This window comes from Petromyzon marinus, chromosome 19, assembly GCF_048934315.1.
Source record: "Petromyzon marinus isolate PM22_M1 ecotype Great Lakes invasive population chromosome 19, UKy_Petmar_22M1.pri1.0, whole genome shotgun sequence".
Taxonomy (NCBI): Eukaryota; Metazoa; Chordata; class Hyperoartia; order Petromyzontiformes; family Petromyzontidae; genus Petromyzon; species Petromyzon marinus.
The window spans coordinates 2,091,056-2,109,953 of record NC_133685.1 but is presented as its reverse complement, the minus strand read 5'-3'; the positions used below and the strand labels follow the sequence as shown (position 1 = coordinate 2,109,953).

At 49.7% G+C, this 18,898-nt stretch overlaps 1 protein-coding gene across 1 annotated transcript; it reads right to left on the bottom strand.

The window, feature by feature from the left end:
- Positions 1-957: 957 nt before the first annotated feature.
- On the bottom strand, positions 958-9,435 carry SARNP (SAP domain containing ribonucleoprotein). The gene is made up of 11 exons (XM_032957307.2): positions 9,285-9,435; positions 8,025-8,124; positions 7,421-7,476; positions 7,079-7,134; positions 6,673-6,730; positions 6,376-6,449; positions 5,270-5,304; positions 4,878-4,903; positions 4,649-4,717; positions 3,434-3,520; positions 958-1,910 (listed from the first exon to the last, which is right to left on the bottom strand). Exons 1-11 carry the CDS (start codon positions 9,339-9,341, stop codon positions 1,869-1,871), a joined length of 660 nt encoding a protein of 219 aa, XP_032813198.1. The 5' UTR covers positions 9,342-9,435; the 3' UTR covers positions 958-1,868.
- Between the last annotated feature and the right edge of the window lie 9,463 nt (positions 9,436-18,898).

Genomic DNA, 18,898 nt, shown 5'->3' with positions numbered 1-18,898 from the left:
ACACGGGCCTTGGGTGTCACACGTGTTGGGGTGCAACACGGGCCTTCGGTGGCACACCGGGGCTTCGCTGGCACATACTGGACTTCACTGGCACACGGGACTTCTCATAGGGTGGGAGACGGAGCGGGTGAAATCGGCTCGCGTGTGGGTGCTGCTGTGGAGAAGAGACTGACTGATGCGGTACGGGAGGATGTGGAGCTGAGTTGACTTGGCGAAGACGTTGGTACCAGTGGTATCAAGATCGGCGTCTGTAGAGGGGGCTCGTGAAGGACGTTACTCGGCAATTTATAGGCATTCGCCCTCCAACAACGACCGAAGGCAGAGGGGCAACGCTCACAACAACGAGCGGAGCGCCGGGTGGCTAAAGTGCAGCAAAGTTGTCACAGTAAGGGGTACTGCTGATACCATCTGCCAGTCATCTCAGCCAACTCATGGCAACCTTGGGTCCTGTCCCGTGGACCTGTCTGCAGTGAGCCTTTGGACACTTCACGTGGCCTAAAGTACACCTAGCCTGGCACAGGTGCCGTAGTGATGTCACCGTCACTTCAGTCGTGAACCGCGGGTATTGGTATGCCTTCACACAGTCGATTGATCACGGCTGACTGCCACAATACGCCAGAACTCTGGAAGCTAATCAGAATGTTGAGCCTTGAAAGTGTTTGGACGGGCGACTCTCACGTGATGGGCAACCGAGGGTAATGCAACATTATGCGTTGGACTGTACTTCCCCCCCACCCGCCTTCACTATCCAGCATAGTGGTTGTGGTCAAATAACCGATACGCCCGGCAACCACGTCAAGTTTGGCCCTTGCTCATCTAGCAGTGAATGAAAGTTTTTCCTTCAACCTTCACAACTCGAGAGAGCAGTGCACCATCATCTACAAGGGTGACCCTCGCCCAACAAAGGTGTTGCACTTAACAGGTGCAACGTTAACAAAATCCAAGCACTAGGTTCCGTTTCATCCGCAGTCAATTTATTTTTTAAAAAAATGTTTATCAATCGCCACCGTTGGAAACGATACAAAACAAGAGTTCTCGCGTCAGCTGCGTGGTAAGACGAGGTAAACGATGACACGTCATGTCATACACATGGGTGGACAATGGGGATTCAAATAAGACTGCGTTTCACTCCTTTATTCGAGCAGTGATCGGACTGATAAAAAATACACCTACTTTTTAAAATTCAATTATCAGGATACTTGCACAACTATATATAACTAATATATGTGATACATTTTACTGACAAATGCTAACTTATTTCAAGCAGTTTAATTGGGGGGGGGGTTCCTCGAGGATACTTGATAACCCACAAAATGGCACTTTACAAAGAGTAGGCTTTTGTTGGAGGTAGGCATATTGAATTATAAATTTAACTTGCGATCTCAGCCGAGACGATACAATAACGATCTGATTAATTGTGAAGCTTTCCTCGGGGTTGTATAGTTAAACAAATGTGGGTTATCAAGTTTTCCCTGGACACCACCTTGCCAATTTAGTCGAGTTGATTAATTTCCCCTGCCTATGAATGGAAAGCCCCGAGTGTCAAGCTGTTTCCTTCCTGTCAAACTCTGCTCGTTAACAATTCCACGTGGGCACGCATTACATTGCGAGTGAACACCACCCCCCCCCCCGCCCCGATGCCCGCACACACACACCCCCACGTACAAATGTGATAGTGTAACGTTTCCAGTCGCTGCTCGGACGACGAATGCTTTGTGTGTGGAAAAGGCAGCGCACAAAAGAATGCGTGCCAGTGAATACGAATTGGTTGTATTAGGCAAACAAAATCACGATCCACAAACCAAGACTCGACTCGTTTGCCTTGAGGGAGAAGATTATAAAACCGGAACAAGAAAAATAATGCAGGTTTATGCAATGCCAAAACGCTCCGCTCTTTTCAGCTTCTTGATCTGCAAAAACGAAAAGACGCAGAAAGGCAGCGTTTCGGTTACTTTACAATACGAGTGAGCATTATCACGACGATCCACATGGCACTCACAAATACAATTTCAATCGACATTTCCTTTGCAAAATACTTATGGTCTCAATACCCTTTATTGGTAATAAGGTAAGAAATATTCCACCTAAAGACAAGAGGTTTGTATTTTTTTTTATCACAATTCATGAGCACAGGATCAAAGGCCCAACATGCCCAAGCGTTCAGTAACAAACAGAACCAACTGCAGGTGTAATGGATACACATTGTTTCTTTGCTTGAGCAAGGTTATAATGAACTTGGGGAAAAGAGACAATGGGAGTGAATTCCAAATTTAAGCAGCGCAAGGAGAGAAGCAAAAAGTTGCGTGTTTTGTCCTGCAGTATGGTAGAACACAGCGTGGATGAGTTGAAACGGTTATCCTGGTAGACCCGAGTCTTCAGCATGAGTGGAGGAATCGAGTGAAGTTCATTTACAAGAACATTGGCTGGAAGCCACTGCACAGCGATTCACTCAAGGCACAGTATGGAGAGTGCTTGACACGACTCGTATTTACAGAGCCAAAAGGTTGACACGAACACAGCACAAGAGAGATGGAGTTCAGATGAATCTTTTCAACCTGGGAGGCTTCACACAATGCCTCCCTCTCATCTCATCAAATAGGTGACTAAGGATGCAAGTCTTCAGAATATACCTCTAGTCCATGTAATCATTCTAATAATATCATTGTTTGTTCATGAAAGCCTCACTGAGTCTCAAGGCTTTTCCATGAGGGTCCTGCTATATTGGGATGTTTACCCGATTCCTTCTTACGGGGGTGTTTCGCGTGCAAGAGCTGTGCAGGGGATGACCCTGCTTAATGAAACAACCAAAAAAAAACAAATATCCCTTACCAAACACCACCACCATCAGAGCAGGAGTTGTGGCGCTTGTGATGGCTTCGTGCACGCTATGTCACACCACCGCTCCATCTGCCCAACTCCTGTTTTTGTTGCTATTGCTGTTAAATTTGAATGTGTATTTCTCATTTGGGTTTCGGTCATGCAGGTCATTACACGCAGTATCTAAAGTTGAATGTGGATTGAAATGCTACACAAATTAAAAATATCACCATCACCCTTTTCTCAAATATTACTCCTCCGATAAACGAAGACACAAGAGTGACATTACACGGCCACGTAACGAGTGTAATTAAGTACCACGGTTTAAATACAGCGTCCGCCCTGGTCAATACTGCGGGCGTCTCTTTCACAGAGGATGTTCATGATCCCCTGAAGTCATTCACAAGAGTAGGCCATTGTGTGCCAGCGTCATGGTCCAATATTTCCAGATTTGAAAAATTACCCGCAAATTACTGAATTGCAATGTACACAATAATCATCGGCCGAAACTGCTCAAATATGGCAGGACCCTCCATAAAAAGGTGCCATGAGACTCAGCGAGGTTTTCCTGGGTAAACGAGCATTAAAATAATGATGAAAAGGCCACGTCACCCACCTCCGTGTCTTCGGTAGCGACAGCCGCAGCTGCAGTCACCACCCCAAACCGTTCCTTTCTCTTCTTGAGTTTCCCCTCAACCTCAATCTGCGAAAGGGACGCGTGCCCGCACACACACACACACACGAAGTGTCGTGTCGCTGGCGACAGCACGAAGAAACACGATGCAGCGAGCGAGCTATCGCACGCCTAAAAAACAAGCCCAACGGAAAGAATGTTCAAAAAGAGCCCAACTATTTTAAAAACAAGTTTTTTTTTTGCAAACGCGTTTGGTATTCTCATAATTTCAACAGTAAGCATTCTATTTTTGCGGGGTTACATTTGGAAGGGGGGGAAATGTGAATCTATTTACCCGGTAAGTTGAGCTCGAAAACGTACACAAGTTGGTTGCATTCTACAATTATAGTAAACCTGGCAGCGGCTCAAAGAACACATTACCAATATAGTTTACTAGTTCGGCTTCCTCTGCAAGAATGTTCCATCCACTGACTCCTCTGACCCTCCCACCCCAACTCCCCACGATCATTAAAAATGATCCCAATGCGCGGCCTGGTTCCAATTAGTTGGGGTCAGAGGGCATCTGCTCCATTAGCCTACGGGGCTGTTATGTGCCCCGATGGTGTGAACATATTCATCTGGCGTGGCGGCAGCCTGCGGCTAGCCATCACCCCCTGGGCAGGCAGCAACAACGAAGATCGCGTCGGAGGTGGCTATACCTCAACCCAGTGCTGCTTTAAACGAAGGCAAGTTGTATTCCACCGAGAGAGAGAAATCGTGAAGGAGACATGACACTTCGATCGAAGATTACTTCTCAAGAGGCTCTTTTTGAAGCTGGGCCCTATTGCACCATCAGCAACTGCTTTATCAATCCGAGGCTCTCAGTTGAATGCGCTTCACTTTAAACACACTTCCAGGCCTTTGTAAAATTATGGCGAGTGAATGCATCCCCACACCATGGCGGTCATGGGAGTTGTCTGACCACACTAACAGGCTGGTAACTGTAGATTGGTCAAGTGTGGTGGAGAGCCGAAAATACTCGCTACTCGCGGTAGCCACGGCGGGGAATCAAACTCGGGTTTTCGAAGTTGCGCAACGTGCAAATCAATGTGCAACCACTCCCCCCGGGTTGTGAATACGCTGTGGACACGCAGCCTAACATCAAGAGGATGCTGCACTCAAGAATCTTCTATTTTAAACCGCGAAGTGAAAACCAACCTTTTGAGCCACGGTGGAGACATTGACGCCGAATCGCTTGGCACGCTCCTGCAGCTTGGTGGTGTCCACCTGAACAGAGGTCATGCGGTGACTCACTTAAATAATTACAACACGACAAATGTGCGTAAGAGTTATTAAAACTCAGAAAAACAATATCAAACGTAAAACTTTTTCTTTATTCAATGTACGATTTAGACGTTTTGCCCATTAATGAGCATTGTAGACCTACCGGCAGTTTGGTAGCGCCAACAACACCTGAGAATGAGACACGTTCATAAATAACATCAGAGAACATACACATACAAGACATCATAACTACTTAAGAAAAATAAGTGGTCTCGGGCACGACACGTCGCTAGAAGGGATGATGGCCACTGGCAGAGACTAATGATGGAATGGCAGCCAAAGGAGACACCCTGGAGATGTCTGCTCGTGACAGAACGATTAAATCGGCTGTGTTCAGGCGCTAGACGGATTGTAGCATCATAAGAACATGAGAGATATTGACAGCAAGGGGAGGCCTTCATCCAGCAGTAGATGTATCATAGCTGATGCCAATGACAGCTGTTTACATATAGGGTATTTAATATTGGATAGAGACTTAGGATATGGGATCAATACCTGCTTTGTTCGTTTCAGTGGTGACAATCCCAAACCTGAAACAAGAAAAAAACCGTGTTAATTCCTGGTTCACACACTTGTAAAAAGCAGCACTTTTTAAAGCTAGGTACTACCCAAAAAAATAAATTCTCTCGTAGCTAAACACCTAGCGTGTGTCACAGGCTGTCCAATTAACTTAATTCATGAAAAAATACTGTGAAGTTGCAGTCATGGATGTCACTATGGTATTTTGAATTGGGGTACAGTAAATGGCATATTGGTCAGTCACCAATAAATGGAACAATTTGAAGAATGCACAACAAAGCCATGGAGAAAAGTATGGTCACACTGACTGTTACACAATTGGGCTTGGGCAGGGCATTAAACTACTAAACTGTTTTTATTTTACCAGGTTAGGCTCACCGAGCTATATAGGTCTTTTTTAGAAATGACCTGGCCACAAATGATAGCTCAACAAAGTGGCTTATCATCACGTGTATATTTATAAACGCATGTTTCTAAATCTTCTTCTTTGGTTCTTTCGGTAAAGTCACGTAGAATGAGAATAAAATAATAAATTGATAAAATAAAATAACACAATAATATTCTCACTTATATAATATTATTGTGTTATTTTATTTTATCAATTTATTATTTTATTCTCATTCTACGTGACTTTACCGAAAGAACCAAAGAAGATGAATCATTGCAGTCACGAAAGCTTTAAATCGAAATGTTTCTAAATGTGGAGGGAAAAACCAGAGGACCCGGAGAAAAATCCACGCGACCACGGGGAGAGAGACACGCAAACTCCAAATATACAGGAGTCAGGGTAGGGATCGAACCCATGGCTTCCTGTAGACCAGGCGAGGTAGTTAACACTTTCGCCACAGTGGCACCCAAGGGACAATGGTAGAGACATGACGGTGACAGCTAAAGCAGGGTACACGTCCGAGAGGACATATGCGACGGAGGTGAAGCGACGAAACTCAGCTCGTGCACAGGGACATGGACAGATTGTTGCATCGCGAGGCTGTGAGCGACAGCTTGGGGAGCCGCTTTATCGGGCAGCAGGGAAAACGCGGCCGATGATGAGCGACGGGGAGTGGGACGCTGCGGGACCTCACCGGGCTGCGCGGGCTGCCTTCTTGGCCTGCTCGTTCATTTCCACGTTGAAACGCTTCGCTCTGGTCTGCAGCCGCTAAAAATAAATAGAAGAAAACCACGCGAGGCTGAGAGCGCAGTTTTAAACAAAGTGTGAAACCAATAAATCCACCGTTAAAGTAAAACGCGTGTATAATAACCAGCTCTTCAAGGTTTTCTTTCCTTACACAAATGTGCGAACCTAACACACGTTAAACTAAATAGCGCCTTTAAATTTTTTTACATTTGTTTTGAGAGGGGGAAAAAATGTTTAAAGTTACCTCTGCTTCTGAAGTTAGCACCACGTCCTGGACCTTCTTTACTGCTGGCTTCTCAACTCTATGACAACAGCAGTGGCAATCAAACAAAATATAAAGAACAAGAATCATGTATATGGATATTGTAATGCTTTCCTCAATAACTGTTTTATTAGTAGCACAGAAACCGAACAGTAACTACGAGGACAACAAACATTTTCATATTTGCAAATAGTTACTTTTAGCACTGGTTTGCATCTCAAGATTTCGATTTTGCTCATATAGGACCATCTTTATGACATCTATTGTGACCTCACGTTACCAATGGACGGATAGGGCTAATGCATTAACACTGTCGACCTAGTAAGCAGTAAAAAAAGCTATTTGAAGTGCAAAGCACGTGGCGGCAGAGTGAGGGAAGCTCTCGTACGGTTTTGGTAGCTCCGGAGGAGCAGGTGGCTCTTCTGTTACTTCAGATAGCTCCTCCTGTACCAACGGAGAGAAAGCAGAAGTCCCATTGGCACAGAATCAAATACGTGCTGCAAATCACGCACTGCGACGATGTGCTCATGCTTAAACATCGACATCGCAAGGGAGAAATATCATGGTTATGAAACGTTTCTGAGGGCGCATGGTCTATCGGTTTAATTGCCCTGACCTGTGAGATCAGAGTTATTTGGTTGTAGCTTACTTTAACAGTTGCTCATAACGTTGTACAGTTGACAATCACAAGCAGAGCCTAGAGACAACGCAGTGGCGATGTAGTCAATACCTCGGTTTCTTCACCCAATGCCTCCTCTTCATTCACCTCTTCCACACCGTCATCACCTGGTAACAAGAAGCAGTGAGATAAATTCCACGCTCGCCACAAACACCCACTGAATGGACCAGTGTGCAAAACATGGGATAAAGAGGTGCCAGCAGTCTCAAAAAATATCTATTAATTAAGACTAATATCTGTTGAAGCTAAAACTGTTAAAGTGTTCACTTCAAAGTGCTTAAGGTAAGAAGAGTATAAAGTGCAGTGTCTCTGTCAGACAATCTCTCTGCAATGTACTCCACTCTAAAGGTGGGTCCACTGCCCAATTTAAATCACAAGCATGGTGACATCACCTCCACGACGTCTGACAACGGGTGGAGAACATCCAGCAGTGGATGTACAAAGGGACTGCAAATTATCTCAAAAACTTGGCAGTGTTAAAATCACGGTACGTTGAACTTATTTCGCACCGTACGTAGCCAACCGTGCTGATCGGAGGTGCGACGACAATTTCGCATTTGCATTTTTGCCAAGTCGCAGAAATCGGGCAGCCCCGTCCGTGCACTTGCGCGCTGTTGCCAGTCGCGCAGTGCGAGCACTAGCGCCCCCGCTGTACCGTGCTCCAGGAGGAACGACTGCAGGCGCTTGAGCAGCTCCTGCTTGTTCCCCTTCGTGTCCAACCCGCGCGTCGACAGCTCCTGCCGCAGCTCGGGCAGCTGCGAGCGCAAACGGAACGGAGCGTGTTCAAAGTATCCTGGGCAATTGGTTTCACGATTTCGCGCGTATGCATTTCACGATTAAAACTACGTGGTTTTTTTTTTACTTCCCAATTTTACCAGGTTTTAAGGCCCACTCGGCTATGAAGCTCTGGCCACGAAGTGGCTTATCATGTGGAAATGTATAGCAGCCGCCAAATACGCTAACACGCGTGATGTTCATTTTAAAATGTGGCGAGAAAAACCGGAGGACCTGGAGGAGACTAATTCACTCTACCACGGGGAGAGAGACACGCAAACTCCAAATATACAGCAGGCGTCAGGATATGAATCGAGCCCACGACCTCCTGCACACCAGGCGATGGCGTTAACATCTCCTAGCCACTTTCTGACCAATCGGAATCATCCTCTGAACGGACAATGAGTCCATGAGCTATTCTCACGCACAACCAGATGATTGCCTGCCGAGACTATAAGTTGATTTGTAAAGGGAGACCTGGACCACGAATGAACCCCCACAGTGCACACCGCGTTTTGTAGGCGAGCAGCGCGATCAGTGTTTGTGTATAATCATTCGCGTGGCGGCGTTGTGCGTGCGTTGCTGTGCGTACAAGTGCGCGCACACGCGAATGCCATGTTGTGTGCGCCACTTAAGGGCTCGAAGGCCAAAGCACGTTGACGCCTGTGAACAAGAAGCCGTCTTTAAACCCCTGCAGCGAAGGAGACGCGAGCCTGGTCGTGAGTCGCGTGTGTGCGCGACCACCACAAACGCACGGGACGAGGCCGCCCTTCCTCACACGGGCTGCATTGAGGCCAGACGCACGGGCCGGCGTGGCAAGGCCCTCGACCCAGCGAGTGGCTCTCGAGCGGCCAACGCGGCCGACGCTCGCACGCCACGATCGGCCAAATGTCAGCGGGGGGCCACGGCGCTCCGAGCAGTCGTGAGTCGCGGGCACAACGCGGAACTCGACAGGCGGCCCCGAAGCGTCCCAGCCGACGCCTCGCCTAGCGGGGCCTTCGCCAGGCCGCCACCTCCACCACCCCTCCCCCAAGGCCCGGCACCCCCCCTCCCCGAGAGCTTCCCACCGTGGCGCGTCCCCTACCACACCAACCCACCACCACTACCCCCGCGCGTCTCTGTGTCGTGCTCCCTGCGCCACCTTGAGCTTGGCGATGTCGACCACCGCCTCCACAGCGCCCACAGCCTCCTCTGCCATGGTCGTCGAAAGCGCGTGCGGCGGCGGCGGCTCCTCACACCGAATGAGAGGCGAGGACACTGGAGGCGCGAGGCAAGGTCGCGCGATCCCATTGGTCTTGAGTTTCTCGGCGGGGAGGGGGAGGGGTCGCGATTCTTGGGTTTCATTGCTGCGCGCGCGAGATCCTTAGGTATCAATCAATGAGCTGTAAAGCCGATGAGCTGTAAAGCGCCTTTTTCCACAAATGTTTTACGATGTCGCTGTGAAGGACTGTTGGCCCGAAACATCGTCTTTGTGTGTCTTTTTCTATATTAATTTAATAGTTTTATATTTACGAATGTGTTGCTTTTCTTACGTTTCACGGTGTGTCAATGCTTTAAAGGACACGCTTGAATCTTAGGTTTCACGGAACCTTGTGATTCAGTCTTGAAAGATTGTGTGTGATTCTCGGGTTTGTGTGTGATTCTCGGGTTTGTGTGTAATTCTCGGGTTTGTGTGTAATTCTCGGGTATGTGTGTGATTCCAGGGTATGTGTGTGATTCTTAGGGTTGCGTGTGAGTCTTGGGGTTCTCGCAGTGACGTGCAGGGTGAGGTCAATGGTTGGGAAGGCACTGGCTCGTGTCAGAGCCAGATTCACACACTGAGGGGGGCGTGGTCTCACGGAGGGGGCGTGACCTCACGGAGGGGGGCGTGTCTAACACGCCCCCCTCGGTGAGGCAGATGTGATAGCTGCCTCCCCTGGTCCTTTTTCATTGCAGTTTCATGACGAGACCAGCGAGCCTAAATATCTTTATACACATACGTGAAATAAGTTACCTGGAGTATGGAAGGCGAGGGCATGAAATGAAGGGGTCTACAAACATTACATTGGTGACGTACTGAGATAGTAAGAGGCACGCGCTTATTGCCCGCACTCCATCCAGTTACTGAGGGGTTGCGCAATCAGAGGGGAGGCTGAGCTCGTCGCTGCCTCACCTCTCGTCTCTTCCTGTATTTGCAGCGGAGCTCTGCAAATTTGGCGATTTTGACTCTAAAAATGATTGTAATCGTACAGAAATGACATTTATAACACAGATCAGTGGAAAATCTTAATATTTATTTGATTTGATTATTCTTTTTTTTTACTTTTCGTAACAGCTATTTTCATTGGCGTATGACAGGTGAGGCTCTGCCTCCTCCTGCCTCCCCTGACCGCACGTCCCTGGGTTCTAGAGTCTTTGAGTCTCGGTCGCACTGCACCGACATATCCATCGGATTTCACAACTCCATCGTTGTGCCTTCGGTTCCACCAAATCCTGCGACGAGTCGATGGTGTCAGTGCGAGGAAGGGGATAAGAGAGGTTGGTTATGTATTCATTTAAATTCCGTTTGGTTACCCTGCAGGAATGCCTCGCTGAGTCCATTTCTTTTTTTTTTACAGCAGGGATGCCGATGTTGCTGCTGTATGTGGAGTCCCAATTGAATCCTTTGCGGGTACATTGTGCAGCATTTAAACAATACCAGTTACATCGCGTGGTGTTTTAGGTATGGGAGGAAACCAGAGACGCCAGCGGAGCATCACGGAGACCAATGGGAGAAGAAACCATACAGACTGCACACACAAAGGCTTCTTTCGCACCGTACGTATCCAACCGTGCTGATCGGAGGCGCGGGTGTACGACAAGAAATTAAACACGAAAATCAGTTCATAAGTAACGAGTTTTCAATCTAGATTTAAAAGTGCATGGGCGCGAGTGTTATCACTGCCTGCGCCACCAACCCTGTTCTTAGAATACTGAACTTGATCATGAAAAGCCACACAAACGCACGCACACACACACACCAAAGTGCTGAACGCGCATGGTTTTCGCAGCCGATATGACGCTTCGTCACGTCTTGTTTTGAGTGGAGGCCAAATAACGAGCTGACCAAATGTGTGCCGTTAAGGCCCTCCGCCACCCGACACTGCCAAACAAATTACATTGTCACGTATGCAGTCTTTTAACACGCAAAATATATCACATGTATCTAATTGCTATGCTTAGTTGTGAGAATTGTCCTCTGACGTACGGGTGAGCTGATACAACAGCAACCGATACGTTAAACGCTTGTACACATATTCTTGGTTCTTTCGGTAAAATCAAGTAGAAGGGAAACAATAAAATAATGAAACATATAAAACAATACAATTCTCACGTTTCGACTGCAATACAAGCAATCATCATCAGGTGTGAAAACCACATGCCTATTTAAGTCGTTCGGCGGGATCGGATGGTGGAGGCTATAACAAGCTATCTCTGCCCCTTCTAGAAACATCATTCGCATTTACATCGCTCGATCACTCGATGAGCCTGTTTGTGCACAGCACGTGGCACGTGAGGCACTAAGTGTATTAATTGTAGCTTTAATGAGCCGGGTCGGGCTGGATTGGTTTCATGGGAACGGGCTCTGGTTTCACTGTTGGCGGTGGAGCGCCAGCAGTGGTTATCAACATCAGCTTCGCAGAGGGGGGGCGGTCGCCAATTATGCCAAACGCGTCCTTAATTATGCGTGAGAGTTGCACATGGAGAAGGAGGAGACGCGGGGAGGGTCCTCCTTCTCCTCACATGAACCTCGCCCCTCATCCCCGCTCCCACCTCTACCCCTTCCCCATTGCTCCCTCCGGCTCCTCCCCAGAGGCGAGCCCCACCACCTCCCACCACCCGACCCGCTCCCCGCTGCAGGTGGTACACGTTATGCAGGGGGACAGGCACGCGTGCTTAGGTAATTACAGTGTATAAATAGAGGCGAGACGATCATTTTCCTAGAACCCCGTGCGCGTATTCGTGGCTTAATGGCACACGCGCCACGTGCGCTGCATGCAGAAAGTTTGAACCGAAGGTTGTCCGCAGTCGTTACATTTAAATGCGGCAGTCACCCAAGGGCGATATCATTAACGCGCGGGTACAATGCCGTGGGGGTTGCTGCCGTAGAGTAATGGCTATCACATTGGACATTGCAACCAAGAGGTCGCCGGTTCGATTCAGAATCGGAATATGTATTTGTGCTGGAGGAATCCGATGGGCTATAAAGCTCTTTTATTTCTCACAGATTTGAGCTCCCAGCGCGGTAGTTGATACGATGGAAACTTTTATTGAATCCACCCACACACCCAGGCAGTGACCATGGGTACTCTATGGTCGTTGGGTAGGTCGCGTGTGGTGGGGTAAACTGTGGGTACTCTCATGCAAGACTTCCTGCGAGCGCGGAGTGGCTCAGATAACCTTCGAGAGGAGCATCTCGAGAGCTGCCTCTTGTGGAGGGTGCGCTTCCGTGGCGTTGAGCAGGCGAATGCAGGGCTGCAACTTTACTTTGTCGACTGAATTATTTTGCCGCTCTAAATTGCCACGTGATACTCTTTGGTTCTTTTGGTAAAGTCACGTAGAAAGATAAAATAATAAATTAAAAGCATACGCCGTTTCGATTGCAACACAAGCAATCATCATCAGGTACAAATGAAAGAGAAAACCAACCTAGTAAACTTAGAAAAGATTGCTTGTGTTGCAATCGAAACGTCGTATGCTTTTATTTAATTTATTATTTTCTCTTTCTACGTGACTTTACCGAAAGACTCAAATGAGTAATTCCTGCAGTCACGAAAACGCCAAATCAAGTTTGCCACATGATGGGCCACTTTGTTGTGGTTAACATTTGTGGCCAGGTCGCTTCTGAACAATAAGTTACTTTCTCAGTGGGCTTTACCTAGTGAGATACAAAATAGTTTAGTTTTATTTGTATATATTTTTTAAAGTGATTGTTTACCTTTCCTCTACTTTGCACTCCTATCGTGTTGTATTGTTTGTTGTTGTAACGTTCTGACCCCGTGCACCTACTGGACATCTGTGAAAAAGAGCTTTGTAGCTCATCCGATTCCTCCTGCAGTATAAATAAATATTCTTGATTCCGATGTTCCAATACCGTACGCTGTTTGTGCTTGGTGAGGGTTGGTGGATTAGGCAGATTGCCGAAACTTCCAAACCCTGGCCAGACAATGACTGCGGTACACAAGCGCATTCATGAACCCGTCTGTGCAGCGCAAATGTTTTGAGTGTCCCCCCCCCCCCCCCCCCGCGGATGCGCGCGGTTTGGGACTTCTCAGGGTTCTCCGGTTTCTTCGCCCAAGGGATCGGGCCAAACATCCCAATGTGGCAGGACCCTCCCCGAGACTCGGCGAGGCTTTACAGGGATCAGTGAAATGAAATTGCATTGTATTGAGGTCGTTTGTCAATATTTCGAGTCTCGTTCTCGAAACATTCTGACCGCGCTGTCTTCGACGCATTCATCGGATCGCGAGTGTAAGAATCGATGTTCTTCGAACATCCTACTTACAAACTTTCAGAGATACGAACTAACCTCTCCGTATGCCCAAATTACCTATTCGGACCGAGAGGCTCCACCGCCGTGCAATAGATGGCGGTGGTGGCATTTACATCTGCAGGACGTGAAGAACCAGTGGCATCTACATGTACAGGGGATTATACAACGTTTAAAGCCATTTTGTCCGTGTTTAGTGTGCATGCCGTACAACATGTTTGGAATCGACAGGAGTAAAGTTGGACTTACGAACAAATCGACTCACGAACAGACCTCTGGAACCTAACTCGTTCGTAAGTAGAGGAATCCTTGTGATGTGTGCAATCGGGTGGCCGATCTAGCCAGCCACTAGAGGCCGCTACATTCACCACGAAGTAAAAAAAACCCCTATCGATTCTGGAATAGAATAGTAATACACCGATACCAGTGGTCGAAATGCAATTGTCGCCGTCCTTACATGAAAAGGTGATCGTCCTGCAACCCATGATCACTGGAATAGGAATAGAACCTCTTCTGATAATTCGTGTCGGGAATGACTTACTGTTGCATACCGACCTATGTTGACCAACGCCCCGAGTACTCAAGACAACGTACACGTCCAATTTCAATCGCCTCTTCTCAAAACGGCCGTCGTGTAAAATCAGGTTCTCCTACTAATACGTGCTGCACACATGGACAAATATATTTATGTGTATATATAGATCTGACCGCAAGCATCATTAATTCAAAATGTAACATCATGTTTCCACTCATTTCCCCAAAGCCCCTTCATTCCGTGGCCGGTGCCCAGGTCAGGAGTTCAACTCGAACCCGCGCTCCCACGGGCTCATTTCGCTCGCACACGTGCGCGCTCGCAGCTGCGGGACCCAGTTTCTTTCCAAGAATTCATCCGCGCTCTCCTCTCTCGCTCTCCCTCCCATCACTCTCTCCTTCGCTTCTTCACTCTCCCTCGCTTCACTCACATCACTGCCATCTCCATCTCTTACAGAACTCGCAGCACCACCAGCACTCTCTCGCCCCCCCCCCCATATCTCCCAGCTTTTCACATATCTCCTTCGTCTCTCCCATCTCCCTTTCTCAATCTCCCTCCTCTCTCCATCTCCCTCCTCTCCCCCCCACTTCTCTCTCAATCCCCCTCCTCTCCCCTCGCCCCCACTTCTCTCTCAACCCCCCTCCTCTCCCCATCTCTCCCCAGGGCACACAATTAGCGCCGTTACTCGGCGGTGGCGGGTGGCGCGTGAATGCGTCGCGCGCTGTTTACACGGGGGAGGTTGAACTCGTGCCAATTGGGCCACCGGGGGGGTGGGGGTGCGAAGGGGGGGGGACCCCTTCTGGCATCACGTGCAGAGGCGTGGGTGCACGGGAGCAAAGGAACATACACGTGTGTGCACAAAGACAAAGATCCCCCGTATAGCATTAATATACTGTTGGGGCAAGTGATGTTATCCGGCAAGGCACACGAGGGGGTGGGTGGCCAGTACCACGCCCGGCCGACTTTGTCTCCCAATTGGCGATGTTTAAACACCGCACCGGCTTCTAATTTTGAGGCTGAGTCGACCTAGGGGAGGCCCAGGACCAGTTCAGATAATCGTCACCGGTGTTGGCCGTGAGCGGGAATCGAACTCGGGTCGCCAGACTCGTAGCGCTGCGCTTCGAACGCACACTCACTCTTATACACACTCAAACTTATACTCATATAACATGACTGTTGGGGCAAGTGCTGTCGGCGAGCGGCATACAACAGCCACCATTGGCCACCGAGTGTCGCTGACATCACCAAGGCCACTGTGCCAGGCTAGGTGCACTTTGAGGCTATCACGTGAAGTGTGGAAGGCTCGCTGCTGGCAGGAAGTCATGGCATCGACCCAGGTGACCGACGGAGATGAATGACAATTGGACCACCTGAGCTTCCACTGTGTCAACACCACACACAGACACTGTGCACCTCAAGTATCCCACACGTGGCCTCTCGGTCACCTGACTGCAGCCCTGTAATTATCAACATCTCCGGTATGGAGATGTTGAACTCCTTTCGCACCGTACGTAGCCAACCGTGCAAATCGGAGGTGCGACTGTTGGGACAATTCTTGGAAGCGAGCTGATATTAATCCGGGCCACGGACATTCACGGGCTCACACACTCATTCACGCACACAAGCACATGGAGACACACCCACACACCTCCATTCATTCACAAACCCACAATCACACGGGCACACCTATATAATACATATGGAACCACAGAGGCAAAGATCCCCAGACTGTTGAGGCAAGTGCTGTTAGCGAGTACTACCTATGAAGGCCGGCACGGCACACGAGAGGCGGTGGTGGGTGGCCAGCATCACGCCCGGCCGCCTTTGTCTCCCTCGTGGGGATGTTTTTTTCACACATCGCACCAGGTACTCACTTGAGGCTGAGTCGACCCGTGGGGTGTGATGGACGCTAAATGGTTGTGGCTGACACCGTGCCCAGCCGCCTTTGTCTCCCCCAATTCTGACGTTTACACACCGCGCCAGGTGCTCATTTAAGGCTGAGTCGACCGAGAGGAGGCCCATGACCGCTTCAGATGTTCGCCGTAAGCGGGAATGAATCGAACTCGGCTCGCCCTATATCGTAGCGCAGCGCGCTAACCACTCGCACTTCGGCTCCCAACAAAGATTCCCCGTAAAGCCTTTAACAGACGGTTGGGTCAAGTGCTGTTAGCGAGCACCTATGAAGGCCGGCACGGCACGTGAGGGGGTGGGTGGCCAACACCACGCCAGGCCTCCTTTGTCTCCCGAGTGGCGAAGTTTACACACCGCCCCAGGTACTAATTTGAGGCTGAGTCGACCTAGGGGAGGCCCAGGACCAGTTCAGATAATCGTCACCGATGTTGGCCATGAGCGGGTTCGTAGCGCAGCGCACAAACCGCTACCCTACCGCTCCCCAACACACAGACACACGTTAAAACACGCACGCACGCGCTCACACACCGCTGCAACACAACGCTTCCACTGGGCCCTCCACACCTGATGCGTCCCTTGACACGTGGCTCCCTGCGCGCAGCTGCAGCAGTAATTGTGGAGTCTCCCTCCCCTCCCTCCCTCCCCGCGTTGTTTTCACAGATGTCCGAGCGAGCTGCCTCATTTAGCGCGAACAGGCGCGCGGAGAGACGCGCTTGGACCACGTCCAGAGCAGATTCAAGTGCGTGAATGCGCGCATTTAGTAGCCGCTTCGCCACCTGCTCCAGGGGATGAGGAGTGGGGGGGGGATAAGGGGAAAGGATGGGTGGGGGGTGAAGGACCCCAGTTACACCCCCCCTATCCCCCCCCCAACCATCCCCTCTCCACTGCCAACACCTGACTAACCCCACCTGGTCACAAACACCACCCCGCTCACCCCCGCCCCTCAATCGCCTCCCACCAGACCCACCCTCCCCATCACTGGGGAGCAGAGATTCCAAGAAAAGCGTGTTCAGCCCTACCGTGACCTACTGTCGCCATCACCAACGGCAACCCCATCAACATCATCGCTATCTACCCCCCATCAACAGCAACACTGTCGCCATCACCAACAGCGACACCATCAATATTACCAACACGATAACCATCTCTGTGATCATCATCAGGAACACTATCACCATCACAATCCTAAAAACAGTATTAGCATCATCATCCCCAACAAAATCATCACCACCAACACACACCAACAACCGCCATTCGCCACGAAGTGGCGGTGACGTCACGATGCTGGTGCCAGGCTAGGTGCACGTTGAGGCCACGTGAAGTGTCGAACGCCCGCTGGCAGGTCACGGGGCAGACCCAGGTGCCACGGGTCGACTGACTGAGATGACTGGCTGATGCACCACCTGCTGCGCTTTAGCCACCCGGCGCTCCGCTCGTTGTGAGTGTCGCTTCTCCAACACACACCAAAATGACCACCACTCCCCCGAATGGCCTGAATATACTTTTGGGGCAAGTCCTGTTAGCGAGCACCTATAAAGCCCGGCACGGCACATGAGGGGGTGGGTGGCTAGCACCACGCCCGGCCGCCTTTGTCTCCCCAGGGGTGATTTTTTTTTTTTACACACCGCACCAGGTACTCATTTGAGGCTGAGTCGACCTCTGGCAGGCCGAGGACCGGTTCAGATAAATCATCGTCACTGTTTTTGGCCGTACCACCATCGTCATCCACGCGAACGCGATCACCACTAAAATGTTTTCTCGTATTCACCCGGAGCCCCGCCTCCTGTGTAAAGTCCTTCACAACTCGGCTCCCGATGATCGCGACGGTGAACGTCCTCACAGCGGTGACGATGACCCAATTTCACATTTCCCACATTTCAGGCGGCGCCTCACCCGGCGAGTGACTCCTCTCACCCGGCGAGTGACTCCTCTCACCCGGCGAGTGACTCTTCTCACCCGGCGAGTGACTCCTCTCACCCGGCGAGTGGCTCCACGGCATCTCCTCGAGCCTCCGACGGGTCCAGCGCTCCCTCCTTTCGCCTCCTCCCCCGCCCCCCGTGTCTTCTCTTTCAGCGCCGCCTACTGGCGACGGCAGCCGGTGCAGTGACATCGCCCCCCTCCGCACTGCGCGGATTTTTAACGAGTTATACCACCGCCAGGTCGTTGTTTTGGCCAGGAAAGCGTCGCCGAGTCGTAGGACTATTTCACGAGGGTCGTGTTACAGGAGGACCCGTGTCTGACAGCGAAGGGTATTTGCCTATAAACATCTGGAGGTTCACCAGCATTGTGTGTCGTCCTTTCCCCGCACCTCCGGTTAGCACGGTTTCAGTGCCGGACTAAGCTTGTGCGGAGACCTGTAGCATATGTTATAAAGGGGCCCTAAATAAAAAAAAACCCACAAATATTAAAACACAATTTTTTACTTGCATAGTAAAGTAAGTATTTTTCATTTGATATACTGACAGATAATACGACAAATCGGTAACCTTAAACACCCAGTCGTTCATAAAAGTTGAAGGCGGTATAGTACTATAGTAATAGAGCAAGTGCAGAATCACTGAACCGGAATTGATAGCTTGAAAGCATTTAGCGCGGGACCCTACTGCATGTGTAGCTGCTGCAGGTGTAGCTACTACATATGTAGCTACTACGAGAATCCGGCACTGCACAGTTGGCCACTTACGGCACAAAATAAATTCAACATAGCTACTGACATTGGTTGAAGCGAGTGGCAACCAGGCTAAACTTTCTCTGCAGGAAGATAGCCAGCAGCACCTTGCATGGTCGGAACCCTCCCTCCCGA

Coding starts and splice junctions, on each gene's coding strand:
- SARNP (XM_032957307.2), bottom strand. CDS start 9,341: ATGGCAGAGGAGGCTGTGGGCGCTGTGGAGGCGGTGGTCGACATCGCC. Junction 7,135..7,420: donor CATTGGGTGAAGAAACCGAG/GTATTGACTACA, acceptor CCGTTGGTACAG/GAGGAGCTATCTGAAGTAAC. Junction 4,904..5,269: donor CACTGAAACGAACAAAGCAG/GTATTGATCCCA, acceptor TCTCATTCTCAG/GTGTTGTTGGCGCTACCAAA.